This window comes from Delphinapterus leucas, chromosome 15 (assembly GCF_059928025.1).
Source record: "Delphinapterus leucas isolate spDelLeu-1000000601 "Yukka" chromosome 15, BTC_Dleu_Yukka2, whole genome shotgun sequence".
NCBI classification, from domain to species: Eukaryota; Metazoa; Chordata; class Mammalia; order Artiodactyla; family Monodontidae; genus Delphinapterus; species Delphinapterus leucas.
The window spans coordinates 44062776-44089598 of record NC_143143.1 but is presented as its reverse complement, the minus strand read 5'-3'; the positions used below and the strand labels follow the sequence as shown (position 1 = coordinate 44089598).

General features: G+C 50.5%; 2 protein-coding genes across 6 annotated transcripts in view; one reads left to right on the top strand and one right to left on the bottom strand.

The window, feature by feature from the left end:
• Positions 1-16656, top strand: part of ABHD12 (abhydrolase domain containing 12, lysophospholipase) — a 99718-nt gene extending 83062 nt beyond the window's left edge. The window contains exon 13 of one of the 2 annotated variants that reach the window (XM_089896531.1): positions 346-16656. In XM_089896531.1, the coding sequence (XP_089752657.1) occupies positions 346-475 (130 nt within the window). In that variant the 3' untranslated portion in view covers positions 476-16656. The remainder of the gene's footprint in view (positions 1-345) is intronic. The other variant, XM_089896537.1, reaches the window with a different exon arrangement.
• The window catches only part of PYGB (glycogen phosphorylase B), a 52929-nt gene that overhangs the window by 12338 nt on the left and 13768 nt on the right, over positions 1-26823 (bottom strand). For 3 of the 4 annotated variants that reach the window (XR_002647457.2, XM_022594157.3, XM_089896527.1), the window contains exons 2-12: positions 22243-22344; positions 12848-12926; positions 10587-10690; positions 7458-7589; positions 5637-5748; positions 5262-5344; positions 4280-4423; positions 3661-3753; positions 2557-2703; positions 1718-1881; positions 911-1025 (exon numbers count right to left, since the gene is read on the bottom strand). Coding sequence is in view for 3 of the 4 variants with exons in the window: in XM_022594157.3 (XP_022449865.1) it covers positions 911-1025; positions 1718-1881; positions 2557-2703; positions 3661-3753; positions 4280-4423; positions 5262-5344; positions 5637-5748; positions 7458-7589; positions 10587-10690; positions 12848-12926; positions 22243-22344 (1275 nt within the window). In the remaining variant the exon portion in view is untranslated. Of the gene's footprint in view, positions 1-910; positions 1026-1717; positions 1882-2556; positions 2704-3660; positions 3754-4279; positions 4424-5261; positions 5345-5636; positions 5749-7457; positions 7590-10586; positions 10691-12847; positions 12927-22242; positions 22345-26823 lie in introns of those variants that run through there. The other variant, XM_089896528.1, reaches the window with a different exon arrangement.

The following is a 26823-nucleotide window of genomic DNA, read 5'->3' as shown; positions in this document are numbered from 1 at the left end:
ATAAGGGAGACGCGGTTCCTGCACCTCTTCTGCCCACCTCAGCCCCAGGCCCCCTCCTCTCCCACGACACCCCCTCCCAGGAAACACCGCACACCCGGCACCAGTCAAGTCCCGACCACTGAAACGTGCCCTCAAACCCACGCGCCTCCCCCGGCTCCCCACAGGCCTGAAACCTGGGGGCCCGTCTCCGCCCACCCCCAAGGCCCGCACCCGCCAGAACCGCAGATGGACGGAGGCCTTCCGGCCGCTCCCGCCCAGCCTGGGCACCCTACCCTGCCCCCCACACTGCAGCACAGCGCTGTTTCCAAACAAACCCCAGCTTCAGTCTCCCTGTTTCTAATTTAGGACCGAGAGGAAAACTCCTGGCCTCCAGACACCTGGGCCGTCTCCGTGGCCTTGCCCTGAACCGAGGCCGCACCAGCCAGGCTGCGGGTGGTCACGTCCCTGCAGCGCTGCTCCTGGGCCCTCCCGGTAACTGGGCAGGCAGACCTCAGCTCTGCCGTCCCTTTCCAGAGAAGCTTCCTTGGCACACAGCCCGCCTCCCAGCACCCCCGCCGCACCCCCGTGTCCAGCACACGGCCGGGCCCCTGCGTGACTTGTCTCCTTCCTCGCTGAGCGCGTGAGCATGGGAACAAGTCAACAACGACCACGTCCCCGGCTCACAAACCTCTTCGCGGGCAGCTGGGCCTAGCACTTCCCCTCTGAACTCCTGCACAGGCCGCCAGGGCTGCTGGCCGACCGCCCGGCCCCCCACACCCAGGGCGACAGCGGGTCCCCACCGCCCGCACCCGTCCGGGAGCCATCGCTGTCCACACGCTGAGGAGCGGGTCACCGCCCACACGGCCCCAGGCAGCTACCGCTCGCTCTGCCTGCCCACAGCTCCGGGTGGACTCAGAGGCGCTGGCCTCACCTCCACGATGATGTCCGCCAGCCCCGGGTTACACAGAAGCAGCCACCGTCGGGGCGTGATGCCATTCGTCTTATTCTGGAACTTCTCTGGCTCCAGCTCATAAAAGTCCTTAAAGCTAAAAACAGACAACGGGCAGCTGTCACAAGCGCTGTTTCAAACAAGGTGAGCGAGAGGCACAGGGCCCTCTGAAGGGAGCCCCTGGGCGATCCAGAGCCCAGCCTTTCTGTTCCATCCCCCAAGGAGCCCAACTCCACGCCGGCATGTGGCTGGAGCCTGGCCACCTCCCAGTGGTTGTGACAGTGGAGTGTGGACGGACAGTGGGGATTAAACAGTACACCACACAAAGCCTCAGGCCGGCACCGAGGACCCGGAAGCCTCCACACGGACAGACCCGTCCAGGGCTTCCGGGCGCCCACACGAGGCGCTCCACAGGTCTGTGGCGAGGATGGAAAGGAGGAATTCCAAGACCACATCCCACAAAGAGGGGGCAGAAGCAGGGAATCTGACCTAAGAATTCCTCCTTCCTCTCAGGGATGAGCCCCAGCCCGTCACACCCTAACCTCCACCCTGGCGGGGCCCAGGACTCTTGTCCCCAGGCGGGGCGCCAAGGCCCACAGCCAGCGGCACGTGCTCCAGAAGGAGAGCCTCTGCCTGGATAGACCGAGAACGCAGACAACGGGAAGGGCTCCTGGTGACAAGAGGGCTCGGTCCCCCAGCGTCGTCCACCGAGGCAGGGCCTCACCCTCCCACCGCCGCGCTCTGGGCAGTTCACTCGCCCTGGCGCAGGCCAGCGCAGGCCCCACTCACACTGACTGCTTCACGATCTCAGAGTGGATCCTCGCCACGCCGTTGACAGCATGGGACCCGATGACACATAGGTGGGCCATGTTGATCCGCTTGCAGTCCCCTTCCTCGATCACGGACATCCTCCGCAGGCGGTCCACATCCCCGGGGAACAGGGCGGCCACGTGCTGCCGAGACAGAGCAGTGAGCAGGAGGGCGGGGGGCTGCTTTCCCCAAGAAAGGCCCAGGGCGGCTGCAGCCCAGCCTGACTGGGCTCCGGGAGAAGGTCTGCCTCGGCCTGGGGGCGGCGGCCCGGCCCGTGGGCTCGGAGGAGCTGAGGAGGTGCCATGTGACATACAGGAAGAGATGGGGATGCTGTCCCCGCTGGCCCAGGCAGGGTATAACCACAGTCTACCAGTGGGAATGGCTACTCTTTCACCAAAAGATTAAAAAAATGAACTATAATCACACCTGAACTCTAAGTTCCCCTGTGCTTGTACCACTATCCTTTCTGTGGGTGACAGAGGAAAGACAAAGGTGATTTGTTTCCAAATCACCCAAATGCTGCAGTGATGTCGCAGGACAAAGGCCTCTGGCATTCCAGGAACAGACACTCACACCTGAACCTGCTCAGAAATGAGAAGACTCCCCCCGACGCAGCAGGGGTCCAAGCGCGGGGACCAGGCAACAACTCTGCCAAGTGACAGCCCCAGACCCCAAAGTCCTCTTCTTGAACGGCTATTCCCTTCAGAAGTAAAGCACCTGTCCCGGGCCAGACGATCTGACGTGGAGGGCAGAGGAGGGCCCGTCAGAGCAGGGCAGCCCTCTCCCCTCCCGCATCACCACAGGAAGGGCGTGCTCACATCCAGGTGCCTCTGGTTGATGGCGTAGACGATCTCCAGGTGCCGTGGCAGCAGCTTCTCAAACATGGACACAGGCCAGCGCTCCAAGGCCTCGGGTAGCACCGTGTGGTTGGTGTATGCACAGGTCTTCCTTGTGATTTCCCAGGCCTACAACATTCCAGAACACCCCAATGTTTTATTCAGAAAAAAGCAGCTCGTGGCCAGATGCCAAGGTGAGGGGAACGTGTAGGGTCAGAGGCAGGTGTTCAGATGCCACCAGGAAGGGCCCCGCACGTCTCTGCTCTCCGGGGCCCAAAACTTCCTAAACCCACAGTGAGCCCTGCGCCCTTCACTGTCCTGACACGCCCCATGTGCACCTCACATCCTGACCCAGAGCACACGCAGAAATGAGCACCTTACCTGCTACCTGGGAACCACTGCAACTTTCCTCTGTAAACCAGACAGAGCTCCAGGCAGCTTTGCTTTATTTCCACCAAACCGACTTCACACCCACAGTCCAAAGGAAACTGGTCAAGTGTCTGGCCCTGCCCTCCGCTGGCCAGGGGTGAACAGGGTCTGCCCAGCCCCGCCCAGAAGTGCAGCCCCAAACCAGAAAGGGGCTCTGGTGCTAAAAAATGGGGTAAAAATGGTTTTATATGTTGATTTAAGTAAATGAGATCAACAAAACCCCACTAAAGAATCTAGGACCAAAATAAGTGAAGCAGGGAGAACGAGCCTATAAATGTGTAAACCATGTATTTCTTTAAAGCGAACACTTCTGGGTTTTTCGCCACAATTCTAAGATGAAAAAGTATAGGTGAGAAGCTCTCAGAAGTGTCAGAATCCTTTTCTTGTCTTCCAGAAAACCACCCTTCTCTGGCCCTTAAACTGCTGGGCCCACCCACTGTGCCCTGCCCTTGGGAGAAACCCCAGACCCGCTCCTGGAACGTCCTTCTCCCCATAGCCCCGTCTTCCCAGGACAACTTCCTTCTGTTCTCCCGAGGCCACCAGAGAGGCCTCCCTCTGTGGACCAGCTCAGTACTCACCCCTGCTGTCGGGAGAGGCGGGGAGGTCACCCCGTGCCCAGGTGTTTGGGGACACTGTGCTCGGGCCCTCGGTGCTCACCTTGTCCCAGTCCACCTTCTCCACGTCCACCAGGATCCGCATGAGCTCAGGGATGGCCAAGGCCGGGTGGGTGTCATTCAGCTGGATGGCCACCTGCGTTTACACGGGGTGACCCCCTCAGTCCCTTGCCCGCGTGTGCAGAACCGGGGTCCTCGGCTGCCCGCCCCGAGGAGCCTGGTCATAGGACTGGCAGCAGGAAGCGGACGGCACTGCACGGGCTCCAGGCCCAGCATGGAAAGCCGCGGAGGTGCAGGGAGCAGGTCAGGGTGGAGGACCCGCAGGCCAGCCCCGCAGCGCGCGTCCAGAGCCCTCCCCGCCTTGGAACGCTGCTCCTGCCTGACAGACGCTGGCCGGTTGTGTTCAGATTACTGAACTGAGTCTGCAAACTGGCCGCTTTGCCCGACGGAGCCTTTCACAGCGTTCCCTGCTGCCTCGACGCCTCCTGAGGCCCAGGGCAGCCCTGGTGGAGGAGGAAGGCGGCCTGGTCCCCGGGCATGGGCACGAGGAGGCCCAGGTTGGGGGGCGGCTTCCCACCCAGCCCCCACTGCAGCTGGAGGGAGGAGGCCCAGCCCGGGAACAGCCCGTCTCCGGCACGGCGCTCAGCACTCTACACACGCACCTTGTCTGGGAACGTCTCGAAGGAGGTCCTTACGGGGTCGCGGCAGCCGAACTTGGATGACTTGAAGCGCCGGATGATGTCTTGGAGGGTGGCGGCCACCACGAAGTATTCCTGCTTCAACCGCAGCTCCTTCCCCTCAAAGAACTGAGGACATGCCCGGCTCAGCCTCCACTGCATGGGCCCTTGGGGCCCCCGAACCCAGGACAGGGCCCAGGCTGGGGTGCGGCCCAGGGGTGCAATGCCTCGATCCCCGGTGCTGGGGCCGAGGCCAGGAAAGCAACCTCGCCTCCCGGGTGCCTCACGTTCCAGGAGGCCTCATGCCTGAAGCATGAGTCTGTTCGGAATCTCAGGGGGGTGCTGGGGGAGGGCATTTTCTTATGAGCCTTTCAGCACAGGGCCCTTTGCTGCTACGTGCATGTATTTCCCTGATAAAATAAGAAAAACCCACAACCCACAAAGATGGGCAAATCCTAAGGGCTCGTTTGGTGGCAGTGGATCATGTGGCTGAGGGCCCCGCCTCACAAGTGGGGACACCTGCTAAGAGCGTTCCAAACCATGACCACGTGACGTCTCAAGGCGTCCCTGCAGAATAGGGACTGCTGGCCCCACGCGCCAACGCCCCAACCAACTCTTGGGGAGCTGGCACCAGGTGCTAAAGAGCAGAAACGGCTGGACGTGAGGTCTGAGGTCTCCGCGGCCCTGCACTCGGCGGCCGTGTGCTTATGGGGAGCATAGGTGTGAGGCCAGGAACCTCCTAAGAGCTCCCCTGGGCAGAGGGCAAAGGAGGGGCTAACAGCACACAGGTGCTCCTGGACCCCGTCAGGGATGCCGTGTCCACCCTCACTCTGAGGAGGTCACTCTCGTGGCCTCACCTGACAAGCCTGAGGCCAGCACAGGGGCCCTTCTGGAGCCCAGCCCTGAAGGGGTGCTTCCTACACTGGAGGAACGGCGTGGACGAGGACCACCCGCAGCAGCTACTCACGTTGTCGTTGGGATACAGGACTCTGGAGATGTTCTCGGCCAGGTTCCGGTCCAGGACCGCCTCGATGTAGCCGCCCACGTTGACTGAGGGCAGAGAGCGGAGTCAGGACCCGCGTGCCTGCCGAGGCTCTCATGTGCCCTGATCGGTCTGAGGACAGCGTTCCCGAGCAGAAGGCGTCCCACAGCTGCTACGCCGACCGGCCCACACCCCGCCCCAGACCCCTGGCTCTTTCCGGACGGCGCGGGGTCCCTTGGAAGTCCAGGGCTCACAGGGAAACTGCCCTCAGCCCTCCCGCAGTGGGGAGCCTCGTGGGCTGTGGGTGCAGACGGGGTCGGTCTGGGATCAGCCACCGGATGGGGACAGGAGGGGACGCACAGTCATGGAGCTTGAAGTCATTGGGCGCCTTGGCGGACCACAGTCTCATGGTGTTGACGGTGTCGTTCTTGTAGCCCGGCACCGGGGTGTCGTACGGCATGGCCAGCACCACCTGCCGAGGGAAGACACGGTCCCCAGGCCTGGGCCACCTCCCCCCACGGGCTGGGGCAGCTCGGCCTCGCAGGAAGCGGCCCACCGGCCCGCCCTCCTCTGGCTTCGCTCCTTCCTCCTCAAACACACCCAACCTGCCCCGTGTCCCTCGCACCTGCAGCCCCGGCTCGCACATGTCCTGAGCCGGGAGCACCCGAGGCCACCTCCGGTGGGCCCTGACCACACGCCAGGCCCTCTCTAGCTTTACCTTCGACACCGGCGTCGACTGTCACCTGGCTCCTCGGTAGCCCCTCCTCCCGTGTCCTTGGCCTCCCCCTCCACACCTGCCCTCTTCTCACTCAACTCTGCGTGGGCGATTTCGGGACTCACCTAACCTCTCCCCACAGACAGCTGCTATTTCAGACCATCTCCCACGTCTGCGGCGAGGCTCCTCCTGTTGCCTTGACCTCGAACTTCAGCAAAACCAAAGCAGCCTGCACACTCCCTCCCGACAGAAAACACCGGACCTGCCCTCCACCCCTGTCCCAATCCCCATCTGTCCAGAAGCACCAGCTCTGCTCTTGCCAAGCACAGGAAGAGGTGCACAAGCCTCAGGTCACTTCCACCCGCAGACCCTCCCACGGGCTTCTCACACTCAGGCCTGCTTTCGGGGGTGCTTCGTGTGCGGCCTCAGGAGCTGAAGGCAGCTCCAATGGCCACAAAGGACTACGGGGCGGGGCCCGGGTTAAAGCCCCAGTATCACCCTTCCCTTCCCGTCTCCCCGCAGCCCTACTCCCCAACCCTGGCTGGCCTTGACAAGCCCTACAGAGCATCTGTAACCTGCTCCCTCCCTCTCCACGGCCAGTCCCCCAGGGGAAGGCCCTCACTGCATGGCGCCTGGGGTGCCGAGTGGTCTCCAGGCCTTTCATTCATCTTCTACAATCACACCTAGAAAACCAGACCCCCTTCTCCGCTTTTCCAAATTAAATACAACTTATTCTGGCATCTTAGGCCGCCAGCCTGCCCTGGCTCCATGAGCCCCAGTTAAGACTTGAGTCTGCATGACTCACTTGACCCCTGTGACTCACGGGCTTGCCCTGTTTATGCTTTACTGCCCACACTGCTGCGGTGGCGTCTTTCTTACGTATTGCGACCATCACCCATCTCCACCCCCAGAAGCTCTCCTCCGCCTCCGCGGTCTCTGAGCCCGGGCTGGACTCCGCGTGTGCACCCGCCGGTACGGCACCGCGTTCCGCCAAGCACTCGGTGCTCCTGCCCTGGGCCCCCAGGGCCCAGCTGGGGGCCGGGGGTGCCGTGCTCCATTGCAGGGCATCCACCCAGCCGCCCCGCATGCCCAGAGCTCCGACAGCTCAGAATAACCAGTGAGCTGCACTGAGAGCCGGGGCCACACGCGGGACCGGGAGCAAGGGGTGAGGGCCTGCCCCACAGGAACGCGGGGCTGGTCCTACCCCCTCTACTGGGGTCGCGGCGGGGGTGGTCAGTGCCCTGCCCCTCCCTGCGCCGACCCGCTCACCACGAGACACCGCCAGTCTCAGCCGACATGGCTCCCGTTAAACTACAGAGTGTGGCTTCACAGTTGGTGTCTGGACAGTCCCGACTGAGCGTGGGGAGGTGGGTCCCACAGGGAAGCTCCAAGGGGAGCTGACGCGACAAGGCGAGTCGAGGGTCCCCGTGCTCGGCCCCCCACCCACCAAGAAGCGCCCGTGGTACCTGTGTGTCCAGCCAGCACACGCCCTCGGGGCTGTGCTCCACTCGCCCGTAGAAGTGCACAGGCAGCATGTACTCCGGCCGTGCCTTCTCCCAGGGGTTCCCGTAGCGCAGCCAGTCATCCGCCTCCTCCACCTGGAAGGGCGGCAGGTGAGGGCGGGGGAGACGGTCCCGGGCACTGGCAGACCCTGCCCTCCGCCCGCACTGACCACGCCATCCAGACGATGCTGCCCGGCACGGAAACAAAACTGTGGCCTATTTACAGCGCAAAGGTTTCCAATTCTGGTCAAGGCTCTGTTTAAAAATGAACACTTTGGACTGTTAAAGAAAAAACTCATATAAAATTAGAAGAATAAATCAAAGTAAAAAGATGTTAAGAATTGCTTGAATTCAGCAGTAAAAGGAAGAAGTCCTGGGGCACATCAACAAACCTCGAGACGTTACGCAGAGTCCACACACTGCATGACTCCATCCATGTGACGTGACCTGACCAGGACAGCCAAGTCACAGACAGAAGGATGGCCCTGTCTACACCACACGTCCAGGACGGCCAAGTCACAGACAGAAGGATGGCCCCGTCTATACCACACGTCCAGGACGGCCAAGTCACAGACAGAAGGATGGCCCTGTCTACACCACACGTCCAAGATGGCCAAGTCACAGACAGAAGGATGGCCCCGTCTATACCACACGTCCAGGACGGCCAAGTCACAGACAGAAAGATGGCCCTGTCTACACCACACGTCCAGGACGGCCAAGTCACAGACAGAAGGATGGCCCCGTCTACACCACACGTCCAGGACGGCCAAGTCACAGACAGAAAGATGGCCCTGTCTACACCACATGTCCAGGGCGGCCAAGTCACAGACAGAAGGATGGCCCTGTCTACACCACACGTCCAGGACAGCCAAGTCACAGAGACAGAAGGAAGTCAAGTCCCCAGAAGGAGCATCTGGGTCATGCTTTTAGGACAGTGACGTGGCTGAGGTTACTGCTTCACTGTGCCCATCTCCACAGAACTCCCCGCAGGACTGTTCTGCCTGGTGCAGGCAGGTACTCATCACAGGACCGGTCCCGCCTTTGACCTCCTGTACGTGAGTGAGATTCCAACATCAGAGCCTGGCTGTCTCCACAGAGCAGTTCAATGAGCTGTCTGCAGAAGCAGCAACTTCCCAAGTACGTGAGGCGAGGGGCTCTCCCTTCTGGAGCCCCTCCTCTGATAGGAAGGCTAGTCTGTGGCCCCCGCTGGCCACCACTGCTGCTTTGTGACCACTGCCCACATTTACTTGTGCTACAGCTAAACTCCGTTAAAAGCATTCTGACTGAGCAGCTCCCTTGACAGAAGCGTGGGAGTTGGCAGGTTTACCACCGGCCTATCAACCTAGGACTGTCTTTAAATTGTTACGCATGATGGCAAGAGGCACAGGAACAGGGAACCGGAAGGAAGAAGTGTCTGTGGTCAAACAGACAGAGACAGAAACCACCACCAAAACCTTCCTCCTTACGACCGTAACACCCACCAGGCAGGGAGGAGCCTCAGAGTCTCTGTCTTACAAACACACACACCGCCTCGACTACGAAAGAGCTAGAATGGGCCACAGACCACACATGTACAAAGGCTGGCTCACATCTGACAGAAACACTCAAATAACTGTGACTAGGGAATTCCCTGGAGGTCCAGTGGTTAAGACTCCGCACTGCCAATGCAGGGGTTGCAGGTTCGATCCCTGGTTGGGGAACTAAGATCCCATATACAGCGAGGTGTGGCCAAAAAATAAAAAAAAGAAAAAGAAAAAAAAAGAACAAAAAGAACTGTGGCTAAAATCACCCAGAAGGTGGCAGGAGGAAAAGTGCATTTCTCCTTTCAAGGTCATAGGGAGTATTTCTATAAATTAACCAGTGGCTACAAATCTGTTTTGTTTCCTTTTCCTTTTGGCCATACTTTTCTTGGCTAACGTTTTATTATGAGCGTTTTCAAACACATAGAAATGCCAAGGAATTGACAGTGAACTGCACACCCTCCACCTAGGCTCTGTCACTGCTTCCATCTTGCTATACTTGATAACCACGTCTCCTTCCATCCATCCATTACTTTTCTGAGGCATTTCAAAGTGAGCAGTTCATCCCAGACATCTGTCCACTCTTCCCCTGAACACTTCAGCAGGCATGTCATTAAGGACAGTCCATCACAGTGTTTATTTTTTAGGTTAACAGACGCACAGTGAAATGCATAAATCTTAAGGCCAACATTGGTGAGTTCCGACAATTGCACACACCTGTGTGACCCAAACCCCATCAAGACAGAGGACACTTCCATCACCCCGATCATTAGCTTCTTCGTTCAGACTGTACGACTTTCCTGTTACCAGCTTTTTGATCCTAACTCCAGCCCTGCTTTATCTGTGACTTATAGACTCCAAATTATTTAAACTATTCTCCACCCAAGTGGAAGAGTGCTGCCTTCCTTTCTGAAATGCCAAAGTGAGGGGAAACGCCCACCTCATCTAAGAGAAGGAAGGTGGGACTGCGTTTTGAGTCCCCCCGTTTACCAGCAGGGTCTTGACCGTGTTACTTCTCTGCCTGACGCTTTAGAATTGAGGCTCATTCTTCCTAAGAGCCACATTGCTTTGCAGAGTCCAGCCCCTAACCCCACAGGACGCCACCACCTCGCTGGTGTCAGCGAGGGCAGGTGGGAGCAAAGCCTGCAATAGCTGTTCTCCTAGCGACTCCAGGCCAATCCTCCTCTGCGGTGGGGTTGGGCTGGGGGGTGCCTTCGCTCTGTGAGAGACGACAGAAAACAACACCAGCTGGTGGCGTCCTCAAGCCACAGTGTCTCCTGTGAGGCCCAGCTGGGCTCTGGCCCCAGCCCACCAGACGTCCAGTCGCCACACAGAAGCCGTGTGCAATGAGCACATGTGGGCGACGGGCACTGCCGGCCGTGGGGACGATGTGGAAAGCACGGAGTGCCCAGAACTCCCAGCACTGCCCACCTGCCCCCCTCTGCCCTGCCAAGGACCGGCACGCAGCCTCTCCAGGAGGAGCAGAAAGTCCAAACACAGAACTGATGGTGCCTGGCTATTTTCTCATGTGCATGAGAGCCGCAAGTGAGCAAAGGAAGGAAATCGCACCCACCTGCCAGCCATTGACAATCTTCTGGTTGAAAATCCCAAACTCATAGCGGATTCCATAGCCGTACGCTGCCAGGCCCAAGGTGGCCATCGAGTCAAGGAAGCAGGCTGAAAGTCCAGACACAAAGAACTTCTTGGGATCAAAGACGATCAGTAGACCCAAGGCCTCTGGAGCCAAGGCCCAGACACCAAGTCAAGTAGGCGCCGGAGGGCTGGCCCCCAGGGCATCAGGCAGTGGCCCAGTGGCGACCGGTCACCTTCAGGTCTCATGAAAAGGAAAATGGAACCCCACTCTGATGCCCTTCGGCCTGAAAGCCCGGGGCCAGGACAAGACAACATCAACACGGGGGCTACCTGGGGGTGTGGGAAGAGGGACGAACCCCACAGAGGACACTGCCAAACTCAGCTCATCTCAACACACTGTCCCCTCCTGCCAACGTTCTCTTAGGGACCCTCACTCAGGCTGCAGACCTCCCCACCCTCGCACGTTCTACTTGAAATCCAAGCAACATCACAAAACATCTGCCCACATACTGGTAAAGATGACACAGAAGTGGGGCCTGCAAATGTACATTTCAGCACCCACAGCACCAAATACCCAGGTGCCAAAGTGCCGCCAGGGCACCCGGAAGGTGCCGCCAAATGGAGCCCTTGTTCCGATCAAAATGTCTTGAAAGCAAACCACCATGATTTGAATAAAGATTCAGAAGGCAGCCTTATTAAACTTGTGGATTAAAAAGAACACAAAATTTAAACGACGAAACACCAGCACATAAGACACATGCCAATTTACCAAACATGCACAGACCTGGGGGTGTCAGGCCCTCTGCTGAGGAGCAACAAGAAGACCCACAAACTAAGGCCTGGGCTCTCACTCTGAGGAAATCATTCTCGCAGGAGGGACGCCACACACGAGCTACCGCAGGCTGGGGGTGTCCTGGGTCTGCACGGCAAGGGGAGCCGTGGAAGCAGAGGGGCCCAGACGAGTCCAGGGGGAAGGCCGGTGGCGCCGCCCAGTGGCAGGAAAGGTGCCTGGAGTGGACGCGAAGCAGCCTGACGCGGCCTGGAACGGCCCACGAGCTGACACGCCGGCCTCAGGGCGGGCGGCCTGGAGCTTCGCTTGAGCTTGGGTTTTTACTTCAGTTTTTACTGACTGAGCAAGGACTAAGTGGGGAGATGACCACGCTCAATGGAATGCCGTCAGGGCGAAGGGGACCGAAGCCCGAGGGGCTGCCCTCTGCCTGCCGGACTGGACGCTGTAACGCCATCTGCAGCGGGAAGCGACGGCTTACGTGGTGCGTGTGACCTCACCTTCGCAGGCCACACAGAGCCCACACCCGCCAGTGGGGCACACACGGCCTTTCCCCTGGAGGCGGGGCACGCCTGGCCGAGGGTTAACAGAGAGCCGCGTGCTGCTGTGTCGGACAGAAACATACACTGCGCTTATAATTTCTGAAGAATTTAACTTAAATTCTGAAAACATAAACACATACACACAACTCACCCAGATAAATTTTAGGGCATTCGCTCCCTTTACAAAATGACAGCTCTCAAAAGGGGCAGTAATGCAAAGTGTATCACTTTAGGGCCCCGTACACACAAGGGCAGCACAGAACTTGATCATCTCTGCTCCAGAAGCACTGTGCCCAAAAGCCTTGAAGGACACAGTGACATCAACTCTCACTGTGACTGCTGTTTCCACTTCCAAGTTCTTAACCCAGCTCCTTCCCCCTCATAAAGGCTGGCGAAAATAATTAAAACAGAAAAAACCCCACAAACTTCAAACTGGGTATATTCTCAAATAGGGTGGCCCAAAGGAGCAGTAGCTCCAAGAGAAACAGCTCTGCTATTTTAGAGCAATCTGTTTACTGTAGTAAAGCAGGAACAGTTGCTTTACGCTGGGCTACATTCATAAACGGTGCGTGTGTGTTTCTAGCCCTCTGTCTTTCTCCCAGTTACTGGCTGTGGAGGTGGTTGGTATATTGCAAACCCCTCCTGGCATCAGTTCCCCAATACTGGCAAGCCTGGTCACCATAATTATGAAGCGCCCTTTGTGTGAAAGAGAATATATAATTTGCATTTTTTTCCCCTACTGGTGGCAAAGATTTTGACCCAGAGGCACACTGTCCCATCTACTCTGAGGGACCGATCTATCCCCACGGACCAGTGCTGGGAGCATGGCTGATCTTGGCCTTGCCACGTGCTGCTCTCTGACCAAGGCACTGTGTCAGGAAAGGTCTGTCCTGGACAGGAGCCTGGGGTTACCTGCCAGCCTCCCCAAGCCTCCGTTCCCCAGGCCGGCATCCTCTTCTATTTCCTCCAGTTCTTCCAAGTCTAGCCCCAACTGTGAATAAAAACAGAGGTAACATTTTAATATTACTTAATATTTTCCCTCAGCGATAGGTGGAAAGATATTTAAATCTTATGAGCTTATATCAATCAAAGGTTAGAGTCTGCCTTCTTTTAGACTTGCAAATCCAACATTAAAATCTGGTGTTAGGATGTGGAGAAAGGGGACCCTCCTACACTGTTGGTGGGAATGTAAATTGGTGCAGCCACTGTGGAAAACAATATGGAGGTTCCTCAAAAAACTAAATATAGAGTGACCATATGATCCAGCAATCCCACTCCTGGGCATATATCTGAAAAAAACTCTAATTGGAAAAGACATATGCATTCCAATGTTCATTTCAGCGCTATTCACAACAGTCAAGACATGGAAGCAACCTAAATGTCCATCAACAGATGAAGAAGATGTGGTATATAATCTACTATGGAATATTACTCAGCCATAAAAAAGAATGAAATGATGCCATTTGCAGCAACATGGATGGACCCAGAGATTATCATACTAAGTGAAGTAAGCCAGACAGGGAAAGACAATTACCATATGATATCACTTATCCATGGAATCTAAAAAATAGTACAAATGAACATATTTATAAAACAGGAACAGACTCACAGAAATAGAAAACAAACTTATGGTTACCAAAGGGGAAAGTGGGGAGGGATAAATTAGGAGTATGGGATTAACAGATGTACGCTACCATATATAAAATAAACAACAAGGATTTACTGTGTAGCACAGGGAACTATATTCAATATCTTGTAATAACCTATAATGGAAAATAATTGAAAAAAATAAAACTGAGTCACTTTGCTGTACACCTGAAACTAACACAATATTATAAACCAAGTATACTTCAATTTTTAAAAAATCTGGTGTTTAATCAATGCATGAAAATGAAAGCTTCCAGGTATTTCAAAAGCTGCCGAATGACTTTAAGAATTAACAGTCAAAATGAGACATGGTTTAATAGCCAGAGATATTGACTGCCCCATTATTAACCTACTTACAGTGGACAGATTATAACATGTATCCTAAAAAGAAGACAATGCTTTTAGTAACTCTCTACTTTCCCACGGTCTAATGATATTTACATGACATCTTTTTTTTTTTTTTTTGCGATACGCGGGCCTCTCACTGTTGTGGCCTCTCCCGTTGCGGAGCACAGGCTCCGGACGCGCAGGCTCAGCGGCCATGGCTCACGGGCACAGCCGCTCCACGGCATTTGGGATCTTCCCAGACCGGGGCACAAACCCGTGTCCCCTGCATCGGCAGGCAGATTCTCAACCACTGCGCCACCAGGGAAGCCCTACATGACATCTTTTAAAGCCAAAACCTAAAAGCACTTTTCCTATCTATTCCAACGGCATTCAAACAATCTTGTGAAACAGATATGTTAGGTTAAACATCAGAGAGAAAGCACCTGATTTGAAACCATTCAAAAATGCAGATCTTGGGGCTTCCCTGGTGGCGCAGTGATTAAGAATCCGTCTGCCAACACAGGGGACACAGGTTCGAGCCCTGGTCTGGGAAGATCCCACGTGCTACGGAGCAACTAAGCCCGTGCGCCACAACTACTGAGCCTGCGTGTCACAACTACTGAAGCCTGCACGCCTAGAGCCCATGTTCCGCAACAAGAGAAGCCACTGCAATGAGTAGCCCACGCACCGCAATGAAGAATAGCCCCCGCTCAGCACAACGAGAGAACGCCCGCGCAGCAACGAAGACCCACCGCAGCCAAAAATAAACAAACAAATAAATAAAAGAATGCAGATCTTAAGGCTCTCAATTAGGATAGATGGATAATTGTTCCATTAATCTGGCTTTAGTGTATTAAACTTGAAAAATTGCTTACTAATTACTTTTTTTTTTTTTTTTTTGGCCACGCCACATGGCTTGTGGGATCTTAGTTCCCCGAACAGGGACTGAACCCTCACCCTCCACAATGAAAGCACAGAGTCCTAACTGGACCGCCAGGGAATTCCCTCATTAATTACCTTGATCAGTGGTTTCTAAACTTTTTGATTTCAGGAAGACCTAAAGAGTTACTGTTTATTGAGATTATACCTATCAATATTTATCAAATTAGAAATTAAAATGGAGAAATTTTTTGAAGTATATATGAATTCATCTTAAAACAACAACAAACCCATTACATATTAACACAAACAACACTGTTTAATGGAAAATAACTACATTTTTAAAAACAACCCAAAAAAATAATGAAAAGGGTGGCAGTGTTCTACATTTTTATAAATCTCTTTAATGGCATTCAATCTGTTAAGATATCACACACACAGAGCCTCTGGAAAGCCTACCGTACATAGACTCATGCGAATAAGAATAAATAGTTCTGCCTCAGAGGACCCCTTGAAAAGGTCTCAGGGACCCCGGGGGGCTCCAGACCACACTTTGAGGATCTGACAAACTGCAAAGGGTGGAAGCTAAGTTGTGAGAAAATTAAAAACATTAGTCATAAAGAAATGATTTAGTATCTATTAAATCAAGTGTGTTAACACATAACAACAATCTGATTAAGATTTCAAAACACTGACTTCCGAATTTCCAATTTGAAATTTCAAAATACTGACTCCTACAGCAATTTCAAAGAGTGTGTTCCACCAAAATATTTTGGGTGTGTGGGGGTTATAGGATGTACCTAATAACACGTTACCAGCTCAACATTAAGAAACGTGTTTAACTGCTACATTTTCCAAACCTGATGCTGGAACCTCTTACTCCTGACACGTCTCTTAGCTCAGAGACCAGACACTCAAGGAAGACAGGCCCAGGGTGCATGTGGGCAAGATGTTTTGTTCCTTTACGTTTTTACCTGGAATGTTGTAGGCACAACTCAGCCTAGGAAGGCAAATTTTGCCTTGACTTTGAGAGCATTCAGAAGAGGCACAGAAGTAGCTAATTGACATAAAGTCTAAAACCTTCCTGGGACTTCCCTGGTGGCGCAGTGGTGAAGAGTCTGCACTCCCAATGCAGGGGTCCCGGGTTAGATCCCTGGTCAGGGAACTAGACCCCACATGCATGCTGTAACTAAGGGTTTGCATGTCACAACTAAGAGTTTGCATGCCATAACTAAGGAGCCTGCCAGCCACAATTAAGACCCGGCACAACCAAATAAATAAATAAATAATAATAAAGGGAAAAAATAAAAACCTTCCTAAAGTGGGCTTCGGAAACAAAGACGAAAACTGAGCACAACAGAGCTCTCTTAACAACCCGACTTTTTCTTATTGAGTCATAACCCACAGACCACAAAAGCGAACAAGTTGATGGTTTTTAGCATATTCACAAAGCTGTACAACTATCACCACTATCCAGTTTTAGAACTTCATCCCCCCCAGAAAGAAACCCCCTACTCAGTAGCAGTCACTCCCTATTTCCCCCTCCCTCACTTTTCTACTTTTTGTCTGTATAAATTTGCCTGTTCTGGACATTTCTTGTAAATGGAGACATACAATATGCGGCCTTTTGTATCTGGCTCCTTACAATTAGAATACTATTGTCCGGGTTTATCCATGTTGTAGCCTGTGTCAGTACTTTTATCACAGTGTAGTAGTCCACTGTATGGCCATGCCACATTGAAAGACACCTGGTTGTATTCACCTTTTGGCTATTATGAATAATGCTGCTATGAACGTTCATGTACAATTTTTTGTATAGATGTATGCTTTCTTTTTTTTTTTTTTTTTTTTTTGCGGTACGCGGGCCTCTCACTGTTGTGGCCTCTCCCGTTGTGGAGCACAGGCTCTGGACGCCCAGGCTCAGCGGCCACGGCTCACGGGCCCAGCTGCTCCGCGGCACGTGGGATCTTCCCGGACCGGGGCACAAACCCGTGTCCCCTGCATTGGCAGGCGGACTCTCAGCCACTGCGCCACCAGGGAAGCCCTGTAGATTGTCTTTTAACTTTCTTCATTATGCCCTTTGATGTCCTTTGTCCAATTTACCTATTTTTTTATTTTGCTGCTTGTACTTTTGGTGTCATTTCTAAGAATCCATTGCCAAATCATGAAGATGTACTTGTATATATTTTTCTAAGAATTTTATATTTTTAGCTCTTACACTTAGGTCTCTGATCCACTTTGAGTTAATTTTATATGTAGTGTGAGGTAGGGATCCAACTTCATTCATTTGCAAGTAGATGTCTAAGCGTCTTAGCACCGTTTATTTATTCTTTCTCTATTGAATTGTTTTGGTACACTTTTCCTTTAAAAAAAAAATCAGTTGACCATATATGACACCAAAACCACAGGCAACGGGGACTTCCCTGGCGGTCCAGTGGTTAAGACTCCACGCTGCCAATGCAGGGTGTGTGGGTTCAATCCCTAGTCGGGGAATTAAGATCCCACATGCCACACAGTGCAGCCAAAAAAAATAAATAAAAAATAATAATAATGAAAAAAATTTTATTAAAAAAAAAAGCACAGGCAACAAAATAAAACTGGACTTCATGAAAATTAAAACCTTTTGTGCATCAAAAGACATTATCGCAACTTCCCTGGTGTTCCAGTGGTTAAGACTCCGCACTCCTCATGCAGGGGCCCCACGTTCGACCCCTGGTCAGGGAACTAGGTCCCGCATGCCTTAACTAAAGATCTCGCATGCTGTAACGAAGATCCTGCATGTGGCAACAACGATCCCGCATGCCGCATCTAAGGCCCAGCACAGCCAAATAAATAAATAATTTTTTAAAAATCTACTATCTTAACCATTTTTAAAATTAATTAATTTATTTATTTTGGCTGTGCCGGGTCTTAGTTGTGGCACGAGGGATCTTCATTGTGGCATGAGGGATCTTTAGTTCCAGCATGCGGGATCTTTTTAGTTGCAGCATGTAGACTCTTAGTTGCATCATGCATGAAGAATTTAGTTCGCCGACCAGGGATAGAAGCCAGGCCCCCTGCATTGGGAGCGCAGAGTCTTACCCACTGGACCACCAGGGAAGTCCCTAAATAAATATTAAATAATTTTTTTTAAAAAAGACATTATCAACAGAGTGAAAAGGCAACCTACAGAATCGGAGGAAATATCCGCACAAACTACATATCTGATAAGGGACCAATATACAGAATAGAGAGAGAACTCCTAAAACTCAACAATAAAAACACCAAGCAACCCAGCTCCATAATGGACAAAGTACTTGAATAGACATTTCTCCAAAAGAAGACATACAGATGGCCAATAAGCACATGAAAAGACACTCAACATCTCTAATCTTTAAGGAAATGTTAATTAAAATCACAATGAGACATCACCTCACACCCATTAGAATGGCTACTATTAAAAAAAAAAAGAAAGAAAATGGTAAGTGTTTGTGAGGATGTGGAGAAACTGGAAACTTTTACACCGTTAGTGAGAATATAAAGGGGTGCAGCTGCTCCGGAAGACAGTATGGTGGGCCCTCAAAAAGCGAAACAGAATCACCTTATGACCCAGCAATCCCACTTCTATATATACACACAGAAGAACTGAAAGCAGGGCTTTGAAGAGATTATTCGTATACTCATGCTTAACAGCATTATTCACAGTAGCTAAAAGGTTGAAGCGATCCAAATGTCCAAGGACAGATGAATGGATAAACAAAATGTGGTATATACATACAGTGGACTATTATTCATCCAGCCTGAAAAAGATTCTGACATATGCTACAACACAGATGAGCCCTGGAGATATTAAGCCAGTCACAAAAAGACAAATATTGTATGTTTTCACTTACGTGAAGTACCCAGAGTATCAAATTCAGAGACAGAAAGTAGAATGGTGGTGGTCAAGGGCTGGGAGAAGGGGAGAATGGGGAGGTAGTATATAATGGATATAGAGTCTCAGTTTTACAAGATGAAAGAGTTCTGGAGATGGACTGTAGTGACGGTGGCACAATGATATAAATGTACTTAATACCACTGAACTGTACACTTAAAAACAATTAAGACGGTAAATTTACATTATGTGTATTTTACCTCAATTCTTTTAAATTGGGGAAAAAATCAATTATAAATGTGAGGGTTTATTTCTTGATTCTCAGTTCTATCCCACTGCTCTGTCTGTCTGTCCTTATGCCAGGACCACACCTGTAGCTTTGTAGTGAGTTTTGAAATTGGAAATGTGAGTCCTCCAACTTTGTTCTTCTTTCTCAAGATGTTTTAATTAATCCTGATCTGTTGCATCTGCATCTGGATTTTAAAATCAGCTTGTCAATCTCTGCAAAGAAGCCAAATGGAATTTTACTGGGGATGGCAATGAGTCTGTAGATCAGTCTGGGGAGTCTCCCAATCTTTATTTTTTTGGCAGCGTGGGCCTTTGTTGCTGCACGTGGGCTTTCTCTAGTTGCGGTGAGCGGGGGCTAATCTTCGTTGTGGTGCGGTGGCTTCTCTTGTTGCAGAGCACGGGCTCTAGGTACGCGGGCTTCAGTAGTTGCAGCACGTGGGCCCTAGAGTGCGTGGGCTTCAGTAGTTACGGCGCATGGGCTCAGTAGGTGCAGCGCCTGGGTTCTAGGGCACATGGGCTTCAGTAGTTGTGACGCACAGGCTCAGGAGCTGTGGCTCGCGAGCTTAGTTGCTCCACGGCATGTGGGATCTTCCCAGACCAGGGATCAAACCCGTGTCCCGTGCACTGGCAGGTGGATTCTTAACCACTGCGCCACCGGGGAAGTCCCTGCAATCTTAACATTAAGTCTTCCAAGCCATTAACAGGGGATGTCTTTCCATTTTTAGGTTTTCTTTCTCTCAACAATGTTTTATAGTTTTCAGAACATAAGTCTGTGTCTCTTTTGGAAATTTGTTCCTAAGTATTTTATTATTTTTGATGCTATTTTAAATGGAATTGTTTTCTTAATTTCATTTTAGGATTGTTCATTGCAGGTATACAAAAATACAACTGATTTCTGTATATTGATCTTTATCCTGCAACTCTGCCGAACCCATTCATTTGTACTAATACATTTTTACTAGAATCCTTAGGATTTTCTAGGTCATGTCATCTATAAGTAGAGATAGCCTCCCTCCTTCCTTTCCAATCTGGATACCTCTTATTTCGTTTTCTTGGCTAAATGTCCCAGCTCCATCAGTACAATGTTGAGAAGAAGTGCTGAGACATCCTTTGGACAAAGCAGCAGGTTAAACACAAGCTGGGGACACTCTACAGAACAAACCCAGTTTCAACAAATACACTGCAAGGCAGACAAATTAAAAAAGAGGAAACGCTCATAGATTAAGAGAGATTTAAGAGATATATTAACCAAATGCAACTAAGTTTCTGAACAAACTATTTAAAAAAATTTTAAGGCGATTTGTACACTGCCTGAAAAACTGATATTACAGAATTGTTAATATTTTAGAGGTCATAATGGTATGACCCTAATCTTTAAAAGTATCCACTGAAATATTTACAAATGAAATATTATATTTGACATTGGCTTAAACAATCTGAGAGTGCTGGGGGCATAAGGGAAACAAGACCGGCCAGGACTTGGGCTTGAGGACTGGTGAAGCCAGGTGATGGTATGTGGAAGAAGTTCATCGTAACAGTCATTCAATTTCCATATATAAAGTTTTCTACAATAAAAAAATTTTAAACGTGTCCTTGATAGCTCAATCAGGAGACACTGGCTTCTTCTGAATTTCTAGTTTTTAGTGTAACCCGCTCCCAGAACTAGCCCTGGGTGATGCAGTGGCAGCACGTTTTATTTTTGACACTGCACTGTAACTGGGGAACCTGGAGGGAGGAGGCCTCCAGCCCTGCATCACTGACAGTCCCACCCACAGCGTCTGGTACCCGCCTTGTGCCTGGAAGGAAGGCCAGGCAAACGTGTGCCTGAAGATGCTCAAGTTCTGTCATCGTGGAAACTTTTCAAACACAAGCTTAATTAAAAGATAAATGGCAAGTGAAATACCATTTTTATGGGAAAAAATGTACAATGTTTAGAAAGATATATGTCTCCTTGTATTTTCTAAGTTTCTACAACTAACATCTTATTTGTGTAGTGAAAATCATAAACAGGGAATTCCCTGGTGGTCCAGTGGTTAAGACTCTGTGATCTCCTTGCCAAGAGCCAGGGTTCAATCCCTGGTCGGGGAGCTAAGATCCCACAAGCCTGCAGTGCGGCCAAAAAAAAAAAAAAAAATTGGCTTCAGGAATAATAAACAACATTTTAAGTAAATATTTTAAAAACATTATAAACAGATAATGCATATTTATGGTATAAACATTCCCTAAAATATTTACTATCTGTAAGAAATATACAGAGAAAATGTTTCAAAAACTGAAATGCTTTATACGACTGTAAACTCCACTGTTCTGTGGTCCTTATAGACATGTTCTAACATTCACAGTCAGTAAATGAAACTCAAATGACAAATCACCTGGGAGCATAACCTCCATCTTTTTAGATAACTGTGAGCCTAAGGTTCTTATTTGGGGGAGTCAATTTTTTTTCCAAGTTTTTATTGTGCCAACTGAAACTACTTGTCCCAGATGCTTGGCTCCCCTAAGTCCTGGAGGGGAGACAGGAGCCCCTGTGATGTCAGGGCCTGACAGCCACAGGAGGCTCTCACCACCCTGCTTCCAACAAAGCCCCCAGAGCACCTCCCACCCCAACACCAAAACCAAACAAAAGCAAAGGCAGGGGCAGGTGCTGGGGGAAGGAACGACTCTGGTGAGGACCCTTCCACATACGTGCAAAGGGCAGGGGTGCCGCCCATTCACACTCTAGAAATCCTACACTGAGCGTCCAGTGCAGGAGGGAGACAGTGTCCACAGAGGGGGTACACACACAGTAAACAGACACGGCCTATTCCAGCTCTGCACTAAAACTGCAAATCAACCGTGAAAGGGTGAGGCCTCTGAGTGAACAGCTGTCAAAGACGAAGTTCAGGCACAGGCAGTGTTTACTCTGAGTAGGGGAAAAAGGGCAATTTTATAACGAGACGGCAGGACCAGTGTCTTGGGGTGGGGGAGGGGAGCTGGCGGTGGGTCACTGGCTCAATAAAGTGGAGAGAAATGGGACGATACCAGCCATTTCTGCCACGTGGTAAACCCGCCTGGGGTTGGGGTACAGAGTGCAAAGGTCTAGAAGCGTCAAGCCTTGGCATCACAACGCACCCAGTCCTTGCCCTCCAATGCATTAGCTCCCATCCACTTGTGCTTTCTCCCCTTGAGCAGGAGTGTCGCCCACCAACCCATTCTCCCCGACGCCCAAGCCATTTCTCCCGTCCCAGATGGCAGCGCTCACCTCTGCAGGGCCTGGATTAAGACTCAGTGCCCACGAGAGGCCACCTAGCATCCTGTCCCCAAGGACCCATACCTGATAGATGGCTTCGTCACAGGCGTTCTGAAGGCCCAGGTTCACCATCGTGTTCTGTAGTGTGCGGCCCATGTAGAATTCCAGGGAAAGATAGTAGATGCGCTGAGGAAGCAAAAGGAAGCATCTTAAGACTGTGCATTCCACCCCACACACGAGAAGAGTCCGGTGCCGAGAAGACCTTCTTAGGGGCTTCGCTCAGTCAACCCTGCACTTACCTGCACATCCCTAAAATGGGCTCACTCCCTTCAGCCTTGGCCAACCTCAGCTTTCCAGAGGCAGCCCCGTAGTGGGGGCCCTTCGAAAGTAGTCTGTTCACTGCCCTTCTAGAGTCCCCAAGGGGATGGAAACGAACCACTGCCTGAGGTAGGGAGGCAGGGAGGGGCAGTAGTGGGGAACAGACTCCCAGGACAGGCAGAGCCAGGTCTGAGCTTGGCGGGGCCTCTTCCCAGCCACGCCCTCGAGGAGGAGACCACATCGCTCACAAAGGGGTGAAGCAGCCCTGCAGGATGAACAGCTTCTGATACCTGCACTAAGTACTCAGTGCAAACAGCACGGTCAACACAACGGGACAGACGGATGGACACGTCTACTTCCACCTGCTGACTGTTTGCTGGCTTTGGGGGACTGAGAGGTAAACCTCCATGTAAACGAGGTGACGACCACCAACACTCGCTGGGGGCCACGCAGGGTTCAACACTTCCCGCGCCTGGTGCCATCTGCCCACACGACCACCCAATGGGCCACGGGAGGCAGTGGCAGAGCTGAGATCTGGCCCGCAGAGTCCTGCTCTCATACAGGGCTCCATGCTGCCTCCAGCTGTCAAGAGTAAGGCGTTGGGACTTCCCTGGAGGTCCAGTGGTTAAGGCTCCACGCTCCCAATGCAGGGGGCACGGATTCGATCCCTGGTTGGGGAGCTAAGATCCCTCATGCCGCACAGCATGGCTAAAAAAATAAAATAAAACTAGATCTCTCAAAAAAAAAAAAAAAAGAGTAAGGCCTTGATGAGAGAAGGGAAAACGCTTCCCTACAGAAGAATTCTGATTAATAAACGCAGAAGGAATGGGAGGAATGGAAAACCACCATGAGAGCAGCACAGGAACAGCTGCGCAGGTGATCACCGTGGCTCTAGGGACTGACTGGATATTCTGCACAGCCCTCCAAGTGTCTCCCCCCAAATAATCTTAATCGCCGTGGTGGTTTTAGCAGATGCCCCCAATTCTCTGATAGCCTTCACTCCAGGAGGTGGTGTGGTACTCAACCCCCTCCCGCTGAGGGTGGGCTGGTCATGGCAACTCCCTTCCGACAAATAGTCTGGAAAGGGAAAACTGCAAATTCACAATTTTGGATTGTGACGATACCTTCCCCACATGATCAAGGTTAACTTCCCCAGTAACAGGTCAGGTGATATGCTGTCATGAGAAGGGGACCTCACCTCCACGGTTTTCTTTCCAAAACTCCCAACCCCAGACTGACGGTGAGAAGCATCGGTCAGACCCAAAGTTAGGGACATCTGTGGAACTGCCTGACCAGCACCCGTCAGATCTGTCAAGATCACAGAGGACAAGGAAAGACCAACAACCACTGCAGATAGAAGACTAAGGAAATAGGACGACTAAATGCCCTGAGGACCCTGGATTAGGTCCGGGACAGAGAAAGGCCATCAGAGGAAGAACTGACAGGAAGTGCTGAGCCAGCGCTAACTTCTTAGTTTTGATACCTGTGCTGTGGTCACTCAGGATGTTACCATTGGGGGCAGCCGTGAAGGGCACGTGGGCATGCTACACTCTATTTGCAACCCTCTGTCAACCTAATATTGCCTCTAAGTAAAACGTAAAAGAGCAAAACCAGGCCTTGAAAAGGTGTATGTCTGTGAGCTGTGCACGTGCACGATGATGAGAGAGCACGTCTCGGTCTCCAGTGTGAATCCAAGGGAGAGCGCTGGCTGTGCTACGGTTTTACCTTTCCTATAAAATTTCCAAAATATGCAATCTAAAAAATCTATTTCCCTATGGGCTGCAGAATGCAGGGAGAAGAAAGGCCTGGATTCCTTCTCCTCAGGTGGCAAGAGGGCTGCTGGGGCCTGTACACTTCACGGAGACACCTGCAGAGGGCGACCTGCTGACGCCCGCACCAGCAGCTTCTGGAACCTACCATGTGGGCAGAGACGCTGAAGGCGCTTTCTTATACCTTGTTTAGAATTCTGACCAGCAGCTGACCAGAAACATCTGAGCAAACCTGGTGACCATCTGCCAGTCAACAGCCGTTTTAGTGGTGCTGCCCTTTGGGTTTTTCCGGCAGCATTCACACCATCACTTCACACTTCACTGTAGTTGTTCTTAACCTACTCTCCTCAGAACCAAGAAGCAGCCTGAAAGGATGGGCCAGGTTGAAAGAGGCTCCCAACTTGCAAAACACACAGGCAGGGGACCTATGTGTATGGAGAGACATCCCATGTCAATGGATTGGAAGGCTTAACGCCGTGAAGATGGCAATAATCCCAAAATGATCTACAAATTCAACACAATCCCTGTCAACATTCCAGCTGGCTTCCTTGCAGAGTGACAAGCTGATCCTAGCATTCAGATGGAAATGCAAGGGGTCTGGAATAGTCAAAACAATCTTGAAAAAGAAAACAGAAGTGGAGGACTCACACAAGTCTCAAGCCTTACTACAAAACTACTGTCAGTGAGACTATCCTGGCATAAAGAAGGACACACAGAGCAATGGAATAGCACAGAGAGTCCAGAATAAACCCTCACATTTATGGTCAACTGATTTCCAACAGGAGTGCCCAGATAATTCTGTGGGGAAGAACAGTCTTTTCAACAAATGGTGCTAGGACAACTGGATATCCAGAAGCAAACGAATAAAGTTGGACTCCTCTTTCATACCATATGCAAAAAATTAATTCAAAATGGATCAAGAACATAAATGTAAGGGCAAAACTATAAACCTCTTAGGAGAAAACACTAACTCTTTGTGACCTTGGATTAGGCAATGGTTTCTTCTGACATGACATCAAAAGCACAAGTGAAAAAACAGATAAACTGGACTTCATCAACATTTAAAACATTTGATACAATTAAGAAAGTAAAAAAGACAACCCACAAAAAGGGGGAAATGTTTTTTAATTGAAGTATAGTTGATTTACAATATTATATTAGTTTTAGGTGTACAACATAATGATTCACAATTTTGATCGATTATACTCCATTTAAAGTTATTATAAAATATTTCCCTGTGCTGTACAATATATCCTTGTAGCTTATTTATTTTATACATAGGGGTTCGTACCTCTTAATCCCCTACCCCTATCTTGCCCCTCCCCTCTTCCCTCTCCCCATTGGTAACCACGTTTGTTCTCTGTATATTCAAGCCTATTTCTGTTTGGTTATATTCATTCATTTTATTTTTTAGATTCCACATATAAGTGATAACATACAGTATCTGTCTTTCTCTGTCTGACTTGTTTCACTTAGCATATAATACCCTCCAAGTCTATCCATTCTTCTTGTTATGGCTGAGTAATATGCCACTGTGATACACATATCACATCTTCTTTATCCATTCATCTATTGACGGACACTTAGGTGCTGCTATGAACACTGGGGTGCATACTTTTGAACTAGTGTTTTCATTTTCTTTGGATGTATATTGTTTTATGAGTAGTATTCCACTGTGTATATTGACCACATCTTCTTTATCCATTCATCTGTTGATGGTCACTTAGGTTGCTTCCATATCTTGGCTATTGTAAACAGTGAAAGTATCTTTTCAAATTAGTTTTTTCATTTTCTTCGAATATATACCCAGGAGTGGAATTGCTGGGTCATAAAGCAGTTACACTTTGAGTTTTTTCACGAACCTCCATACTGTTTTCCATAGTGGTTGTACCAATTTACGTTCCCAGCGTAGGAGGGTTCCCTCTTTTCCATATTCCTGCCAACATTTGTTATTTATGGTCTTTTTGATGATAGCCATTCTGACAGGTATGAGGTGACATCTCATTGTGGTTTTTTTTTTTTTTTCTCATTGTGGTTTTATTTGCATTTCTCTGATGACTAACAATGTTGAGCATCTTTTCATGTGCCTGTTGGCCATTTGTATGTCTTCTTTGGAAAAATGATTATTCAGGTCTTCTGCCCATTTTCCAATCAGTTTTTTTTTTTTTTGATATTGAGTTGTATGAGCTGTTTATATATTTTGGATATTAACCCCTTATTGGTCGTATCATTTGCAAATATTTTCTCCCATTCAGTAGGTCTTGTCTTTCGTTTTGTCAATGGTTTCCTTTGCTGTGCAAAAAAAACTTTTAAGTTTAAATTAGGTCCCATTTGTTTATTTTTTATTTTGTTTCCTTCACCTTAAGATAAAAAAAAAAACTGCTAAAATTTATGTCAAAGAGTGTTCTGCCTATGTTTTCTTCTAGGAGTTTTATAGTATCTGGTCTTACAGTTAGGTCATTAATCCATTTTGAGTTTATTTTTGTGTATGGTGTGAGGGAATGATCTAATTGCATTCTTCTACATGTAGCTGCCCAGTTTTCCCAGCACCACTTGTTGAAGAGACTGTCTTTTCCCC